The sequence below is a fragment of the Aquarana catesbeiana genome, linkage group LG09 (genome assembly GCF_042186555.1).
Source record: "Aquarana catesbeiana isolate 2022-GZ linkage group LG09, ASM4218655v1, whole genome shotgun sequence".
NCBI lineage: Eukaryota > Metazoa > Chordata > Amphibia > Anura > Ranidae > Aquarana > Aquarana catesbeiana.
In genome coordinates this window covers 158,467,463-158,485,633 of record NC_133332.1, presented here as the reverse complement: position 1 = coordinate 158,485,633, position 18,171 = coordinate 158,467,463, and the positions used below count along the sequence as shown (strand labels likewise).

The 18,171-nt window shown below is 40.5% G+C and overlaps 1 protein-coding gene across 1 annotated transcript in view; it reads left to right on the top strand.

Annotated features, from left to right (window-relative positions):
• Positions 1 to 18,171, top strand: part of IL1RAPL2 (interleukin 1 receptor accessory protein like 2) — a 1,633,909-nt gene that overhangs the window by 619,576 nt on the left and 996,162 nt on the right. Inside the window, exon 3 of the mRNA XM_073599302.1 lies at positions 12,492 to 12,765. Within this exon, the coding sequence (XP_073455403.1) occupies positions 12,492 to 12,765 (274 nt within the window). The remainder of the gene's footprint in view (positions 1 to 12,491; positions 12,766 to 18,171) is intronic.

Below are 18,171 nucleotides of genomic sequence, written 5' to 3'. Positions count from 1 at the left end.
ATGTATTCATACATACATTTGAAGTGCTAAGGTGAGTGGGAAGGAAAAAGGAAGGGGGGGAGGGAAATGGAAGGGAAAGGGGGGGGGGAATCCAGTCAATCAATGGTAAAGTGACTTGTGCTCTAAATAACAAGTGTTAATCAGAAAAAAACAATGTTGCTTTGAATAGTCTTAATTATAGTGCACAGGTGATAGTTTGGAAAGCTTGAAAGCTTATTCCTCTTGGTAAACAATATTATTCAATGCAATCTTCTTATTTCAGTGTTCATTAGTGACAGTGCTTGATATTCCCCGGATCGTGTTATGGTAACATAAAAGAGAAGGGGTGCCCATAGCGTAAAACCTTTATTCCAAAAGTAACAGAATGGTACTCACATTGATCAGGCCACACCCTACGCGTTTCATCATTGGGCGTTTACGCTCCTGTAGACGTCCAATGACGAAACGCGTAGGGCGTGGCCTGACCAACTTCGTGCGTCATCTCCCAACAAATACAGGATTGTTTGACGGTTTAAACTTAGATCTTTTATGCTTGAATTGAACTTTTACAATGTGGGTACCATTCTGTTACTTTTGGAGTAAAGGTTTTAAATGTTTTTACGCTATGGGCACCCCTTCACTTTTATGTTAACATAACATGATCTGGGATTGCCAGGAACTGCTGCACAGTGGCATAGACTGTGACCGCGCAATACCCCTGCAGGGGTGAAAGTATCCGGTGAGTGTTTGCACAGTAAGAGCACGAATATCAAGCACTGTCACTAATGAACACTGGAATAAGAAGATTGCATTGAATAATATTGTTTACCAAGAGGAATAGGCTTTCAAGCACAACTATCACCTGTGCACTATAATTAAGACTATTCAAAGCAACATTGTTTTTTCTGATTAACACTTGTTATTTAGAGCACAAGTCACTTTACCATTGACTGGATTCCCCCCCCCCTTTCCCTTCCATTTCCCTTTCTCTCCCCCATCCCCCCTTCCTTTTTCCTTCCCACTCACCTTAGCACTTCAAATCAATGTACGGTATGAATACATGGGCATATTTTGATATAACACTGAGACAGAAAGTTATGGGATATCCAAAATTCTACAGTTGTCACTAAAGCATTGGGTACAGGGTAAATACTCCAGTGGGGACAACTGATTCCCCTTCCAATCTCCCATCTCTTCTGTGGGCAACTAAATTCCCTTAAGCTTCTAAAATGTTCTTTTTCACTTCCCAATTGACAGGTAGTGGAGGAAAATCTCTTTAACAAATAAAGGAAATAAAAAATCAAGTAACAGGGATTTTGACCCTTCCTTAGAAACAGATTGTAGAAAAGAAATGTCATGGCACACCAAATGCAAAAGGTACACAGCAGTTATTAAACTGATGAATTAGCATAGTTTTCTATAAATATCTTTGTGAACCACCTCTCTGTATTAGGAAATAATTAAAGCTAGCAGCTTCCTAATGTTGATGCAATGAGAAATTCTCACATTCCCTCTTTTTCCCATGCAACCATGGATAAACAGTACCATGGGCAGAATTTGCACACGCACATTGTTTTGACAATGTTTATAGAAATGAGTACAACCTCCATGCCCATGGGTAGGCTCAGAGCAGGGGGACTTTTGTTACACTGAGTAGGATAAGCTTATGCTGATGTACACTGTAAAAACATACATTTCACTGTCATATATATAAAATGATCACATAATTTAATCCAAAAAGTTTCATTAATTATAAACTATTTAATGTGAACATCTCTTTTAATTAAACAATAACTAAAAAAAATTGTGACACATGAGCAGAGAAATATTTGCATTGGTATAAAAAACATCAGAGCCAAGTCAACAAAAGAATACATGTTTTACGCTAAGCATTTAAAAAAAAATATTTATTTTGTCATAGATATCATGTATTGTACTTGACAATGGATTTTTTTCATGTGTTGATTAATTGCATATGACAGATTTAGTTTTCTCGTTTGTTGGTCATTAGGTCTGATGTAAGCTGCTTGTGCTGTGCAACACCAAGAAAATGATGTAGCGGCAACAATATGCCATGTATTTTTATGATAGCAAAATAATATTAATTGTGTGCCAGCTGCTTATACTAATATCATTATGGCTCATGCCCTTTTCTTTCCTCAGGATATTATGTGTATATGCTAATCATGGCATACTGCTGTCAGGCAGAAGACAAATATTGTCTTTATTATGTTGCTTTGCTATTTATATTGTGACATTATTTGCGCTCAAAACCAGATTTAACTAGCTTACATAGTAGGTAAAAATATTTGTGCTTTCCATTCTTCTGAATAATTTGGAAATCTTGAATTGAAATGCAGTTTGCAGTGGGCACTATCAATCATAATTAATTTTGTTGTGTTGCTAGTTTTTCTACACTGTTGCTTCCTGCATTGTAGTTGATGAGGGAGGAAAACATTGGTTCTATAAGGATTCTTCCAGTGAAAGTTATATAAGTGAATAGAAAATGATGTTGTGGATTAACAAATTGTTCATGGCTGACTTGGTCTGAAATTAAAGAAACAGATGTGACATATCAAAAATAGATCACATTTGTGTAAAAGATCAATCAATTGTTAAATCATGTATAGCAACAGTGAATGTGAATCTGAAACAGGAGTTATCAGTGCCAAGATCTGCATAGCTATGACATTCTGGCCCAGAGGACCCTGGCATAGGAGAAGTCTCCATAGTCTGTCATAGCTTGCAGTGAGGTTATTTTATACTACAGCAGGAGTCTCATGCTGAAATGAAGTGGAACGAGGACCCAGCACTCAGTACTAACCCATCATGGTGAATCAGTGCCAATACCAAGGAATTCTGGCAAATGCCAGATTACTAGTCTGGGCAAGCATTCAAGTTACTATAAGAGCCATCTGTGACTTCCAATATATGCTTTGCTTGACAAATTTAAAAAGTGCTTTGTATGCCTGGTTTTATGGGCTATATTTTTTTTAGGTTAGATTTATTCATAATGCAGTTGTTAAGAAAAAACATTTTTTATTATCAAAGTAGATCTATTATACAAAACTGAAAAGACTGCTGCTAATACTGCAGCTCATTTAAAGCCCAGTATTTGCCAACATTATTATTTTTGGTTTTGGATATATTGGGAAAGTGCTGGAACCTAGGTCAGGTGTTTATTGCTGTCTATATGCTTATTAGGGAGATTAACTCTTATACCGCGAACACACGACCGGACTTTACGGCATACTTTGCCCGGCGGACTTTTCGACGGACTTTACGACGGACTTTCCGAATGAACAGACTTGCCTACACACGATCAAGCAAAGTCCGACGGATTCGTACGTGATGACATACGACCGGACTAAAACAAGGAAGTTCATAGCCAGTAGCCAATAGCTGCCCTAGAGTTGGTTTTTGTCCGTCGGACTAGCATACAGACGAACAGACTTTTCGACCGGACTCGAGTCCGTCGGATAGATTTGAAACATGTTTCAAATCTAAGTCCATCAAACTTTTGAGAAAAAAAAAAGTCCGCTGGAGCCCACACGCGATCGAATTATCCGACGAAATCTGATACGCCGGACCAAGTATGCCGTAAAGTCCAATCGTGTGTACGCGGCATTACTTCCGATTCTGCCTGAGAACCATCACCTAGACTGGCGATGGGAGATTTCCCCAATGGGGTCACAGACAACAGTGAAAAGCCTGAAAGGGTGATAACTGCGATAATAACATGTTTATGGCTGTCTGTTCCCCATTGAAGAGATTGTTATTCACCTCCTGTTCTGTCTTGATACGTGTCAGAAAACTTGGAAGTGAGGGGAACTCTCCTCAATGGGACGCAAACAAGAACAACAACTCGGCACAAGTTCTGCTGTTTCCTTACTCTATTCAGTGGCCAGTGCTCTCCTGTATGCGGTTTCATGCTGGGGAAGCAGACTTGGGGTGGCCGATACCAGCAGACTCAAAAAAACTGATTAGCAAGACCAGTGATGTTATTGGATTGAAGTTGGAGTCTTTACCAACTGTGTTCGAGAGGAGAATGTTGTCCAAGGTATGTTCAATCTTTGACAACTCCTCCCACCCACTCCACAATATGCTGGTCAGTCTGAGGAGTACCTTTAGTGATAGATTGTTACAACCACGATGCACCACAGAGTGACAAAGGAAATCATTTTTGCCTGTGGCCATCAAATTATATCATTCCTCTCTGTGAGGATTTAATACAGTTTGTTCCAGATTTTTATGAAGTTTATATATTTTGTTGGTATTAGGTTAACTATGTGTAATGATGTTTGAGTAATGTTAGAGAAAGTGGCGTAATATCAGTGTTATTTAGTGTATGTATGGTTTATTACAGTATAGTATTCATTTAGTTTTATTTGGTATCAGTTGCTGTTGTTGGTAATTTTATTGTTGTTATTGTGTCTTTTTTCCGTTCGTTACAGTGATTTTGTGTTGTTTTTCCTTGAATGTAACTATATTGTAATAATTTCCCTTTTCAATTAATAAAGTATTATGATTCTGAATTCAAACCTGCAATGGCTGGGCTATCAATGCCTTGGCTTCTGTCAGATGTCCATAATTACAGCAGTGTCAAACATGTATTATTAGACTCTGTTGAGTTTTTATTGCCGTCCGTGTGTCTTTGGTGATATTTACCCTCTATTTGTACTGGTGACCATTGTCACTGAGAGAGAAAAGGTAAATCCCAAATTTTGCAGTTGTTACCAGAACTGGTGGTAGAAGAAAAATTTCCAGTATGTACACCTGTTCCAGGGGGACTCTAATGCCCCGTACACGCGGTCGGATTTTCCGATGGAAAATATTTGATGGGAGCTTTTTGTCGGAAATTCCGACCGTGTGTAGGCTCCATCGGACATTTTCCATCGGAATTTCCGTCACACAAAATTTGAGATCTGGATCTCAAATTTTCCGACAACAAAATCCATTGTGTACACAATTCCGACGCACAAACTTCCACGCATGCTCGGAATCAAGCAGAAGAGCCGCACTGGCTATTAAACTTCATTTTTCTCAGCTCGTCATACGTGTTGTACGTCACTGCATACTTGATGTTCACAATTTCCGACCAACTTTGTGTGACCGTGTGTATGCAAGACAAGTTTGAGCCAACATCTGTCAGAAAAAATCCATGGATTTTGTTGTCGGAATGTCCGATCAATGTCCGATCGTGTGTACAGGGCATAAGAAGGGAATTTCCCTCACTTTGGAAGATTTTCTCTGGGACAAGAAGTGAAGGAAATGTCCTCAGTGGTACACAAACAGCACCCTCCCCTATTCTATCCAAAACAAAAATAAAGGTTTGACTATGCATTCTCTTCAAGGCCTGTTCTGTCTTCTATGTTTATAAGAATATTATAAAAAGGGCTATAATACCAGTATATAAAGTTTTCATAGCTAGTTAGAGAGATTTGCGTCAGTGTGCAGGATCAGAAATCTTTTGAGAGCTAGTTTACACTGGTGTCACCCTCTGAAGAGTGATCTGTGGTGGAACACTTTTTAGATGATCTTTAGCAGACATTGAGGCAGTGTTATGTCACAGTACTGTCTGCCGAACACAACGGGGTTAATTTTTGCTGCCCATTTATACCTTGTCTCCTACCTTTGCAGTTTAACCACTTCCCTACCGGCATATAGACAAATGACACCGGCAGAAACACTCCCTTACTCTGGGCGGGCGTCATATGACGTCTGCCCATTCTTACAGCTCCTGCGTGCCCCGGGGGGTGCACAGCGCGTCAATCGGGGATGAGGCGTGTCCCTTGGACACAACCTATCCCCGATCAGGGTAAAGAGCCCATGAAATTGGCTCTTTACCACATGACTGGCTGTGTCCAATCATAGCTGGTCACAAATGTCAACAAGCGGCTGTAGTGCCATTTCCTCTTTAGGGTGTGAGAAGGAGATCTGGGAGAAAAATGCTTCAGTAATAAAGCAATGTGCCCCGATTGCCCCCCAAACAAATAATACCTGTCACCAGCCCATCAGAGTTCTTGTCACCAGCCCATCAGAGTACCTATCTCCAGCTCATCAGAGTACCTGAGTACCTGTCACCAGCCGATCAGAGTACCCTAGTATATGTCACCAGCCCATCAGAATACCTGAGTACCTATCTGCAGCCCATGCCTCATATAATATACGTTGGGTTGTTTGCTTTTCAAAATGGGATCATTTTGTGGGTAATTCACCTGTCCTGGTGCTCCAGGACCTTCACAAGTGTGATAGGTTGTCAGGAAATTATAAGTGTAATTTATGCCTCTACAACACCTGACAGTGCTCCCTGCATGTTGGGCCTCTGTATGTGGTCAGGCTGTGTAAAAGTCTCACACATGTGGTATCGCCATACTTGGGACAAGTAGCAGAATGTATTTTGGGGTGTAATTTTTGCTGTGTACATGCTATGTGATAGAAAAAACGTATAAATTGACAACTTTGTGTAAAAAAAAAAAATATGTTTTTTATTTTCTTTCCACATTTTCCAAAAACCTGTGGAAAAAATTACGAGTTCAAAAGACTTATTGTGCCTCATAGAACATACATTGGGGTGTTTGCTTTCCAAAATGGGGTCATTGTGTAGGCGTTTCCATTGTCCTGGTGCTCCAGGACCTTCAAAAGTGTGATAGGTAGGAATGAAATTAGATGTGTAATTTATGCTCCTAGAACGCCTAATGGGCCTCTCTATGTGGCCAGGCTGTAAAAAAAGTCTCACACATGTGGTATCACTATACTCGGGAGGAGTAGCAGAATGTATTTTGGGGTGTAATTGGAAGTATGCATATACTGTGTGTGTGAGAAATAACTTGTTGTTATGAAAATTTTGTGTAAAAAAAAATAATTTCTTAATTTCCCCAAGAATTGTGGGAAACCATTACAACTTCAAAAAACTCTCCATGACTCTTACTGAATACCTCGGACCGTCTACTTTCGAAAAAGGGGTCATTTGGGGGGTATTTGTACTGTCCTGACATTTCAAGGCCTCCAGAAATGAGATCGCCCGTACATCAGGTGTGATCAATTTTTTATTATTTGCACCATAGCTTGTAGACTCTATAACTTTCACGCAGACTAAATAATAACCACTAATTTGGGTTATTTTTACCAAATATATGTAGCAGTATAAATTTTGGCCCAAATTTATGAACAAAAATTACTTATATGCAATATTTTATAATACAAAAAAATTCCGCTTTTTTTTTTTTTTTACTTATATCGCAAAAAATGAAAAACGCACTGGTGATTAAATACCACCAAAAGAAAGCTCTATTTGTGTGAAAAACAATGATAACAATTTTGTTTTGGTACAGTGTTGCATGACTGAGTAGTTGTCATTCAAAGTGTGAGAGTGCTGAAAGCTGAAAATTGGTCTGGGCAGGATGGGGGTATACATGCCCTGTATTGAAGTGATTAAGAAGGAGCATTTGGGGGCCAGTAAAAACATGTGGTTGAGCCCCCTAAACCTGTTATGGGCTGGCTTGGGCAGCAATTTAAAGGGTAACTCCTCTTTCATGGGAAAAAAATTGCAAATAAATAATAAAGCGTATACAATTGTAACACAAGTCATATTGTAATTGAGTGTTATTAAAAATGACCTTTCCTTTTCATTTTGCAGTTCTGTAATTTTCTGTAAAATGCAATGCAATATGGCTACTTTGAGGTGTTCTCTACACAGAATGTGTAGAGAACACCCCCCAGAAACATAATTTCCTGCTTGTGTGATTGGCTCACTGATTTTCCCAGAAGTCTGCACTAAGATACAAGTCAGATTTCAGGCATCCCCTTCAACAAAAAATTAATTTTAATGAGATACTCCCAATAGAAAATCATGTCTAAAGGGATGCAGACCCTGCAATTTTCCTCATTAGAGCCCTGCAGGTGCAGCAGCTTATAGATACTTCTGAAACCACTCCCATTAGATTCATTTTGCACATGGACACAGACAAACTGACAGGGATTTCTTCAGAATAACAAAAGGTAGGAATCTGCAATATAGTTTGTTAAAATCCTTTTAATGTACATAGATCACCCAGAGCAGAGTGTTTTTTTTCTCAACAAAAGTGGAGGTACTCTTTAAGGAAAAGCTTTCGATACAGTCCTGCACCCACGACTCATGTATAAGGTAAAGTCTACAGGCTTGGAGATATCAGTTTGTAAATGGATAGAAAACTGGTTAAAAGACACAATTCAGAGAGTAGTGGTTAATGATTCTTACTCTGAATGGTCTAAGGTTATCGGTGATGTACCCCAAGGTTCAGTGCTGGGACCCTTACTTTTTAATACCTTTATAAATGATATTGGGTCTGGGATCAAAAGTAACATTTCTGTCTTTGCAGATGACACCAAGCTATGCAGTGGAATAACGTCCTTACAGGATGTCTCCAATTTACAAGCTGACCTCCATGCTCTGTCTAATTGGGCGTCTATGTGGCTGATGAGATTTAATGTTGAGAAATGTAAAGTTAGGCACTTGGGGGCTAAGAATATGCATGCATCATACATACTAGGGGGAGTACAACTGGGGGAATCTGTAGTAGAGAAGGATCTGGGGGTTTTGGTAGATCATAAGCTCAATAATAGCATGCAAAGCCAAGCTGCGGTTTCCGAAGCGAGCAAAGTCCTTTCTTGTATTAAGAGAGGTATGGATTCCAGAGAGAGAGATATCATTTTGCCCCTGTACAAATCATTAGAAAGACCTCATCTGGAATATGCAGTTCAGTTTTGGGCACCAGTTCTCAAAAAGGATATCGGGGAACTGGAGAAAGTGCAGAGAAGGGCAACCAAACTGATAAGAGGCATGGAGGAGATCAGCTATGAGGAAAGATTAGAGGAACTGAATTTATTCACTCTTGATAAGAAGAGAATAAGGGGGGATATGATCAACATGTTCAAATATATAAGGGGTCCATATAGTGAACTTGGTGTTGAGTTATTCACTTTACAGTCAACACAGAGGACAAGGGGGCACTCTTTACGCCTAGAGGAAAAGAGATTTCATCTCCAAATATGGAAAGGTTTCTTCACAGTAAGAGCTGTGAAAATGTGGAATAGACTCCTGCCAGAGGTGGTTCTGGCCAGCTCAGTAGATTGCTTTAAGAAAGGCCTGGATACTTTCCTAAATGTACATAATATAACTGGGTACCAGCATTTATAGGTAAAGTTGATCCAGGGAAAATCCGATTGCCTCTTGGGGGATCAGGAAGGAATTTTTCCCCCTGCTGTAGCAAATTGGAGCATGCTCTACTGGGTTTTTTTGCCTTCCTCTGGATCAACTGTGGGTATAGAATTGGGTATATTGGATTGTACGAGATATATATATATATATATATATATATATATATATATATATATATATATATATATATATAATTTTTTTTTTTTTTTAATGGTTGAACTGGATGGACTTTTTTTTTTTTTCAACCTGACTAACTATGTAAGGAGGGGTCAATAAATCTACCACAAAAAGCAGTATTAATGGCTCCCCTGTCAGACCTTACTTGTCGGCAACTTTATTTTTCCTATTGTAGTTAAGCAATACAGCCTGGTTACTGGCCCAAAACTAACTTGCAGATTGGACAATATCAAGCAGCAGCATGTGTATGCAGCATATCCCTCTGCCCTCTCCCCATGTAAGCAGAAATATAACAGTCATGCGCAGTAATATAAAGCCAAATTGGATATAGATGTTGGTAAATTTTGGTAGTTATATGTAAAATATATATTAAATATGTATTTTTTGCATTTATACATTACTGGAATAACTGGTGGTTTCTGCCTGGAGCTCAGCTTCAACATTGTTCAGATACTGTAGGCAAGATGTAGGTGACTTTAGATAACTCAAGCTCATTAATTTTAAATGTTTTTATAACACTTTTAAATTATAGAACAAACATAAGTATAGTGTAAACCCTAGATGGACTCTTTTTTTTTCCCCAGATAGGCTGCTAAATTTCACAGTTTGAGGTCTGCTTTGTGGTGAACATGTCCTTCTGCCTTTCTTAGTTGAGGAAGTTTTTCACAAAGAATCTAAAATGTGTGCTGTGATGAGCCAGTAATTTCCTAATGGATTAAGTACTTTCTGCCCAGCACTGTTCATTAATTCATTTCTTTAAATTGCTGAATATAAACCATGCAGATCCTCAGGTTATAAAGTGAACTCAAGCCATGAATTGTATTTTATGCTTGCTGACAGCCAACTTGTTAAGCAGTCTCTTCACGATAGGGGGGTTTAATAGTCAGTTGACTTGCCATATGATCTTGATGACCAAGGACACCTCTGGTTTAGATACATTTGTTGTCGCATTAATGTTTATATTCTATCATACATAACATTGTTCTTATTCTGCTACAGTATTTGTAAAATAAAGGCCTAATTTAAAAAATCATAATTGAATGTGATATTAAAGGTTTTTTTTCACATTTTATTTTTGAGTATGAGCTTTTTGTCAGTGCTGGGTGAACATTTTAACAACTCTGTAATACACAAGTTTAAAATGATGCTGAAATTACCTTAGAGTATTTAAACTAGCCATCCACAATTTTGTAGGCACATGTGTCCTTTTGGTACCCCTGGCTCCTAGAACAAGGCTGTACATAGGACATTTACTTTTAATCAAGAGCACATCAAATAGCCTCATCCACCTCCTTTTCCTAAACAAACACTTATTTCAATGTTAAATGACAGAGCTTGGGCAGGGGTGGTGGCTTAGCACCAGGGAGGGTGACTCAATTACAATAAGGGCCCCTGTACAGCCTGGGCCTTATGTTTAAGGACACTCCATAAGAACAAGGTGTCTGTCCTTCAGTAGTGTGGTTAGGTTGGGTGCTTTTTAGGCCGTACCAGGTTCAGGCTAGCTCTGACCATGACCCATAATCCATTAAAACACTTTTAGGGCTCATGCACACTGCATCTCAAAGAAGCTCAAAGAAGCTGCTCCAACAGGCTTTTGAGCATTTTTGAGCTCTCATTTCTTTCTGCCTGGAAACTCCCCTCCACGTTAGCCAATGTGTCCATGCACACCATAGCTTTTTCTTGGGATTTACAGGCAAATGAGCAAGCAGAAAAAACCCCACCAAACTCACATTTTTGAGAGGAGCTTTCAAGTAGAAAAGACTCCTAAGCACCCAAAAACGTGCAAAAAAAGCACAAAAGGATTGAAAAATTAGCTGAGGGGAGGGTTTGTGAAATAAAATGCTTATGCTCACAAAAGCTTGAAAAGGCTCAAAAAAGCTTATAAAAAAAGCTCAAAAACTTCCAAAAATAAAAGCGCAAGAGAGCACAAAAAAGCACAAGCTTTGCATGGTCCCTTAAGAAATTATGAAATCTCTTAAAGTATATGTAAACCTAATCACTAAAATCTTATAACTAAAATCTCATATAAAAATGTTAATATAATTTTAGAAGAAGTGTTCAATATGCTTAAATTTGCAGCTTTAATTAAAATAATACTTGGTGATCCTACTGTGAAGGTTCTTGTTCAGACATTTCTTGGTATAGGATGACAACACTTTGTTCATGTCTTCCAAATGTGCTCCTCCATTATCATCCTGCCACACAAACCTCTGATGGAGACAACATGTGAACATGATTCTTATCGCCACCAAAAAATCCATCTTGAAAATTTACATGCAGCCAGCACTGGAATGCATGAATGTAGATAGAAAATAGCTGAAAAAGGCTGTAGGAGATCACCTATAGAGAGTCAACAAAGGATGAAAAACATTTTGAGCAATTTGTGACAATTATTTGTTTTGCTTGGAGTTATAGGGTTTTCATTTACTTTAAGACATGTTTACATTAATAAAGCGCTTTTAAACTCAAAACCAAAAATGTAATGTATTGCAGCTTACCAATCATTAGATGTGGTAGCTGCATCCGTTTTCTTTTTTAGCCTTTTTTTCCCTCTGTTTTTACCTGGTGGTCAGGCCAATAACACACCTCCTGTACTAGATTGCCCTCACACTGATTGAAGGAGCACATGGGGCACCTTTGGACAGCAGCATTGTCAGTCTCGGGCGAGGGAAATGTTAGATTTAGATGCACTAGCAAATTGATGCCAAACTCTAGTTAACACTTTTTAGACAGTTACAAGAATTTTTTTTTTTCAGTTGGAATAAAGGTTTTACATGAATAAATAAAAGCTGATCATTGCAAACACCACTGTCAGTGGTAAATAGTTTGTCTCCTCTCTCCAACTGCTACATTTTCAGGAGAGCTTGATCTGTTGAAGAACAACAGACTTACTAACAGGATCAACAGGTGAAAATAAAGGAAAGAAAGCCTCAAAAAGAAAATGAATGCAGCCATTACAACTAAGCTACAATATAATAAATGTTTGCATTTGGGTTTAATTCCACTTTAAGCCACTTTAAGTGCATAGTCTATTATTTTTTATCTTTCTACAGCAAGTTTAATCAAAATATCAAAATTGTCAGATTTGCTTTTGTAACTTTGTTTTTAAAATAAATGTCTTCTGCTCTTCTTTCAGCTGACGGCTGCATCGACTGGTCAGTGGATCTCAACACCTACATGTCACTGGCGGGAGAACCTGTCCGGGTAAAATGTGCCCTCTTTTACAGTTATATCAGGACTAACTACACCATGGCTCAAAGTGCAGGACTCAGGCTTATGTGGTATAAAACCAAAGGAGACTTGGAAGAGCCTATTTTATTTTCAGTGGCTAGAATGAGCAAAGATGATGACTCGTTGTGGATCCATTCAGCTGAAGTACAGGACAGTGGATTCTACACTTGTGTCTTAAGGTGAGAGTTAAGGCTTTTTAGTGTGAGTTACTCACTGATCTAATGTAGCACAACCTTTGAATGGGCCACTGATTGATAATGATAATGAAACCAATAATGATAATGTCCAGGGTTCTTTCCCACTAGCGCAGAAGCTGCCAGCACACCAGAGCACCCATTCCATGCACACTGACACAAGAAAGTAGTCTAGAGGAACGTCTTTTTTAGAGTCAAATATGTTTTTATTAAGTTTTTACAGGATGAAACATTGCCAAGCATATTACAATAGTATGTTCAACACAGTGGTTACGTAAAAAACAGTCTGCGTAGTTAGTATATTTTAAATATAGGCCGATGCAATATAGATACATAAACGTATGTTAGCTTGGTTTGGTTTATGTACAGTTTGTTGTAGAATACCTAATGTATGGTACAAACGAGAACCACCTGTTCTGCGGCCTTATAGTGTGAATCAGAGGGGAGAAGAGAAGAAGAAGTTAAAGGGGGAGAGAAATTGATGGAAGGGAATAGACAGGGGTAGGGGGAGGTGAGCTGGCCCTGGCGCATCACACTGAAGGGTCAGGTCAAAGTCAGTTCAGCTAGGTGGTGTCAACAAGTTTTTTAGGGCATCTGAAGTGAAGTAATCAATCCAGATAAGCCATAGGGTTTTAAATTTATCAAAAGTATCATTGTCTAGGGCTATCATCTCTTTTATTTGCATAATGTCATTGACTATTGAGACCCAGGAGGACAGAGGAGGGGTGGTAGTGGTTTTCCAGAAGAAGGGTATAAGTTGTCTGGTTGCCAAAAGAAAAAATCGAAGCAGGGTATGTTTTTGTGAGGCTATAGAGCCTGGGAGCATGGACAGCAGTGCTATCTCTGGCGTGGGTGTCGTTGGTCGATCGTAAAGGCTACTATATATGGCAAAAACCTGGGACCAGAGGGGCTGTATGGCATTTCAGTCCCACCATATGTGAAGATAACTTCCTTCTGTGTCTCCGCATCTCCAACATGATGCAGGGGTAGATGGAAAAATTCTATGAAGTGATTGGGGGTCTCTGTACCACCTAGATAAGAGTTTGAAGTTGTTCTCCTATGTGTAACAAGAGATGGAGGATTTGTGTGTAAAGTGGAATGACTTTTGCCAGTCAACCAATGAGAGGTCCCTTCCCAGGTCCGTGGCCCACCTCCTGGTATAAGGCAGGAGTTGATCATGGGTCAGTGAGTGTTGTAATTTGTAAATAGTGGAGAGTAGATGTTTAGGTATTTCCGAGAGAGAGCACAGCTGTTTGTAGCCAGTCAAGGGTCTATGTATTTGGGAAAAGGAAAACAGGTCTGAGCAGAAGGAAGATATACATAGAGTTATAAGCCAGTTACCCCATTCTCCTGGTATAATGGGTGTACCCTCGGTTGGATGTATGAATGAGTTCGCTGTAGGCCAAGTGACCCTGAGATACGGGCCCACTGTGTTGGATCCCATGCCCTGGGGGAGGTTAGGATGATCAAAAAGCGAAGTGAGTGGTGAGGGGTCTGTGGATAATAGTGTCGACATTCCCTTTTTGTACCACAGGTATAGTGCTGCGATTGTTAATGAGGAGGAGTTTGATAGCAGAGACCGTTTTTGTCCATATCCCCAAAGAAAGGCCGAAGATTGGGGGGTGGAAAGATCTTGTTCTATCATAGTGGGTGCCTTGGGGAATGGTCGGAGAAGCTACTCTAGGATCCTAGAGAGAATGGCAGCCCTGTGGTACATTTCAAAGTCTTTGAGACCTGCCCCGCCTCGTATTTTGGGGTATGTTAACAGGGTATGGCGGATGTGGGACATCCCTTGTTGCCAGATGAAGCGTATGGGCATAGATCTTAGGGAGTTAAAGAATTGTTTAGGGACATTTATAGGTACCGTCTGAAATAAGTAAAATAACTTGGGAAGGGTGTCCATTTTAAGTGTGTTAATGCGACCAAACCAGGGTAGCGGTGTTGTGTTCCAAGTATCTAATTCTTTCCGTATACGTGATAGTAAGGGGAGGTAGTTAAGATTATAGAGATCTGATAAGTTGGATGGGATTGTAATTCCAAGGTAGGGAATGCCCTTTGATCCCCATTGGAATGAGAAGTTGGTCTGTACTTGGGTAAGGATGGAGGATGGTAGGGATATGTTGAGGGCCTCTGCCTTAGACATGTTAAGCTTAAAATTGCTAAGTTCTCCAAATCTGTGGAATTCCTGCATCAGAGAGGTAGGGACGTGTGGGGTTGTTGAACATAAACAAGGAGATCGTCTGCATAGAGCGAGAGTTTATGTTCGGATGATGGTGTCTGTATCCCCGTTATATTATTATTTTGTCTAATGGCTGTTGCTAGGTGTTCCATCACCAATACAAAAAGTAGGGGGGATAGAGGACATCCCTGTCGGGTTCCGTTCCAGATTTGGAAGGAGGTAGATTAGGAGCCATTGACCAGGACAGAGGCTGTGGGGCGAGAATATAGTGCCATCACCCTAGATACAAATGTGGGACCGAGTCCTATCTGTTCCAGGGACAGGCGCAAAAACTGCCAATTGACCCGGTCAAATGCCTTCTCGGCGTCAAGGGAGGATGCATGCCTTTAGATTGTGTTTACGAATGTAGGAAATAAGGTGGATAGTTTTTGTGGTATTGTCCCTGGCTTCCCTGCCGGGAACAAATCCCACTTGGTCTCTGTGTATGATGGAGGGTAGAAGGGGCAAGAGGCGATTTGCTAGGATCTTTGCAAAAAGTTTAACGTCTAGGTTAAGAAGAGAGATAGGCCTGTAACTGCTGCATTGGGAAGGGTCTTTCCCTGGTTTGGGTATGACTGAGATAGTGGCAGAGAGAAGGTCCCTAGAAGGGGGGTGGGCGTCATCTAAACAGTTGAACGCCGCTGTGAGAAGTGGTGCTAGGGAATGGACGAATGATTTGTAGAATCTGGGGGAGAAGCTGTCGGGTCCCGGACATTTTCCCGGTTTCAGTCCTTTGATAGCCAATAAGAAGTCTGACATCATCAGGGGGTTATCTAGGTACGTAGAATAAGAAGAATCTATTTGTGGTAGGGCAGTTTCTGAGATGTAATTTTTCATGTTGGGAAGTTGTGTACCGTGCTCGTAAGTCTGTTCCAGTCTTGTGGGGAGATTATATAGTTGGGAGTAATATTGCTGGAAAGCATCTGCGATGCCTCAGGGATTTTTTGTTGGTTGCCAGTGCAAATGTGTGGTATTGGACACCGTGGAGGACGAGGATGAAAAACCTTAGCCAGATGTTGCCCACATTTGTTTGCTAGTATGTAATGTCGGTACCGTCCTTTATCCCTAGCTATAAGGGTATTTGCGTCTAAGATGCGGAGCAATTCTCTGCGGGTGTTGGAGAGATCTACAAAGGTACCAGGGTCAAGGTCCTTCTTATGTGCTATTTCTAAGGAATGGATGGAGGACAACAGTCTGGTAATATCTGGTAATATCAGTCGATCTGGCTTTCTTTAGCCGAGAAGTTGGATGAAAATCCCTCTGAGCACACATTTCAGGGCTTCCCATTTAGTGTGTGGGTTGGTGTCGTCTGAGTGGTGATCCTGGAATGTCTTTTTTAGTGACTCATTGCTGTTAACTTAAAAAATGGGAGAGGGTGCAGGTTTTGGGATTCTCCAGGCTATAAGACTCAAAAGCAAGAGGACACTCTTCTCTGAACTAAGCTTAATTCAAGATTTTTTTCCCTTCTAGACACTACGGTAAGGCCAGAAACAGGAAATCTCAGGATGTCACAGATGATTCAGGTGTAGGTCCACCAGCTCTGCTGCAGCTGGGACATCAATGGTTGTCAGCTTTAATCAGTAAAAATGATCAGGGGAGGGGGCCATTGACCCCCACCCAGACTGGTGGAATCCCTACAGCAAGAAAAAACCCATCTGCCCCAGAGCCCACACTATTTATTAGCTTCTCTGGCCACCTGCTGGGCATGCCGCCAAGGAATTGGCTGGAGATCAATAAATAATCAGGCTACCTATTTGACTCTCCACCCTATGTTCTGGAAACATCCAGAAAGCAAGAGCAGGAAATCTGCAGCCTGTAAACTCTAGAACAGCCCAAAACAATTGAAGGCCAATTCACCAATTACAATAAGACAAGAAAAAAACTAAATTTACCTACCACCTAGCAGCCTACCTAGGAGTGTGCTACATTAATATAGAGATCGTAACAGATAAAAGATAACATAATATCCACACATTGATATAATCTACACATTACATCTGAAGCTTTTTAATTGATTCTATTTTTCTTGCTTCTGAATGAGGTCAGTTACCTACTGTTAGGGATGAGTGAACAATTCAGACCAAGCATGAGTTTGGGCCAAACATTGGCTGTTGGCCAGTTCCAACACCCGAATCATCGGGGCATTCGACTGTTTGTTCGGCCGGCCTAATGACCACGATGCACTGCGCCGCTGCACAGTGCATTGGAATCCCTGATTGGCTGAAGCAGTGAAAGCTTTGCCCAATCAGGGCACAGAGCTGTTTCAGAGCCATAATTGGATGCTGTCATGATGACTATATCCAATCATGGCTCATTGCTTACTCCCGCCCCTATAAAAGTATTCTTTCAATAGCGGCCATTTTTAGTGTGATGTAGGCATGGAGATAGAGCTCTGTTCGGTGCTACTGGACAGTTAGTGTGCTATAGTGTGCTATTCTGATTTTATTGTCAAAATCAGTGTAGAATATCAGTTTAGTGTGACTCTAGTGATAGTTCAGTCAGTGTGAGTGTAGTGACCACCATTCATCTTTACATTAGTGTGTATCTAGTGATAGGTCAGTCAGAGTGAGTGTAGTGACAACCATTCATCATTACATTTGTGTGTGTGACAGACCTAGCCGGGAGAGAGACTTTTGGAGGGGACTGAATGCTAGCCTCTTGCCGATCGATCGTGGGCCCTGGCATTTGGGGGAATGGTGCTCTTTGTGTACACATTACATCTGAAGCTTTTTAATTGATTCTATTTTTCTTGCTTCTGAATTTCTGGATTAGGTCAGTTACCTACTGTTAGGGATGAGTGAACAGTTCGGACCAAGCATGAGATTGGGCCGAACATTGGCTGTTGGCCAGTTCCAACACCCAAATCATCGGGGCATTCGACTGTTTGTTCGGCCGGCCTAATGACCACGATGCACTGCGCCGCTGCACAGTGCATTGGAATCCCTGATTGGCTGAAGCAGTGAAAGCTTTGCCCAGTCAGGGCACAGAGCTGTTTCAGAGCCATAATTGGATGCTGTCATGATGACTATATCCAATCATGGCTCATTGCTTACTCCCGCCCCTATAAAAGTATTCTTTCAATAGCGGCCATTTTTAGTGTGATGTAGGTATGGAGATAGAGCTCTTTTCGGTGCTACTGGACAGTTAGTGTGCTATAGTGTGCTATTCTGATT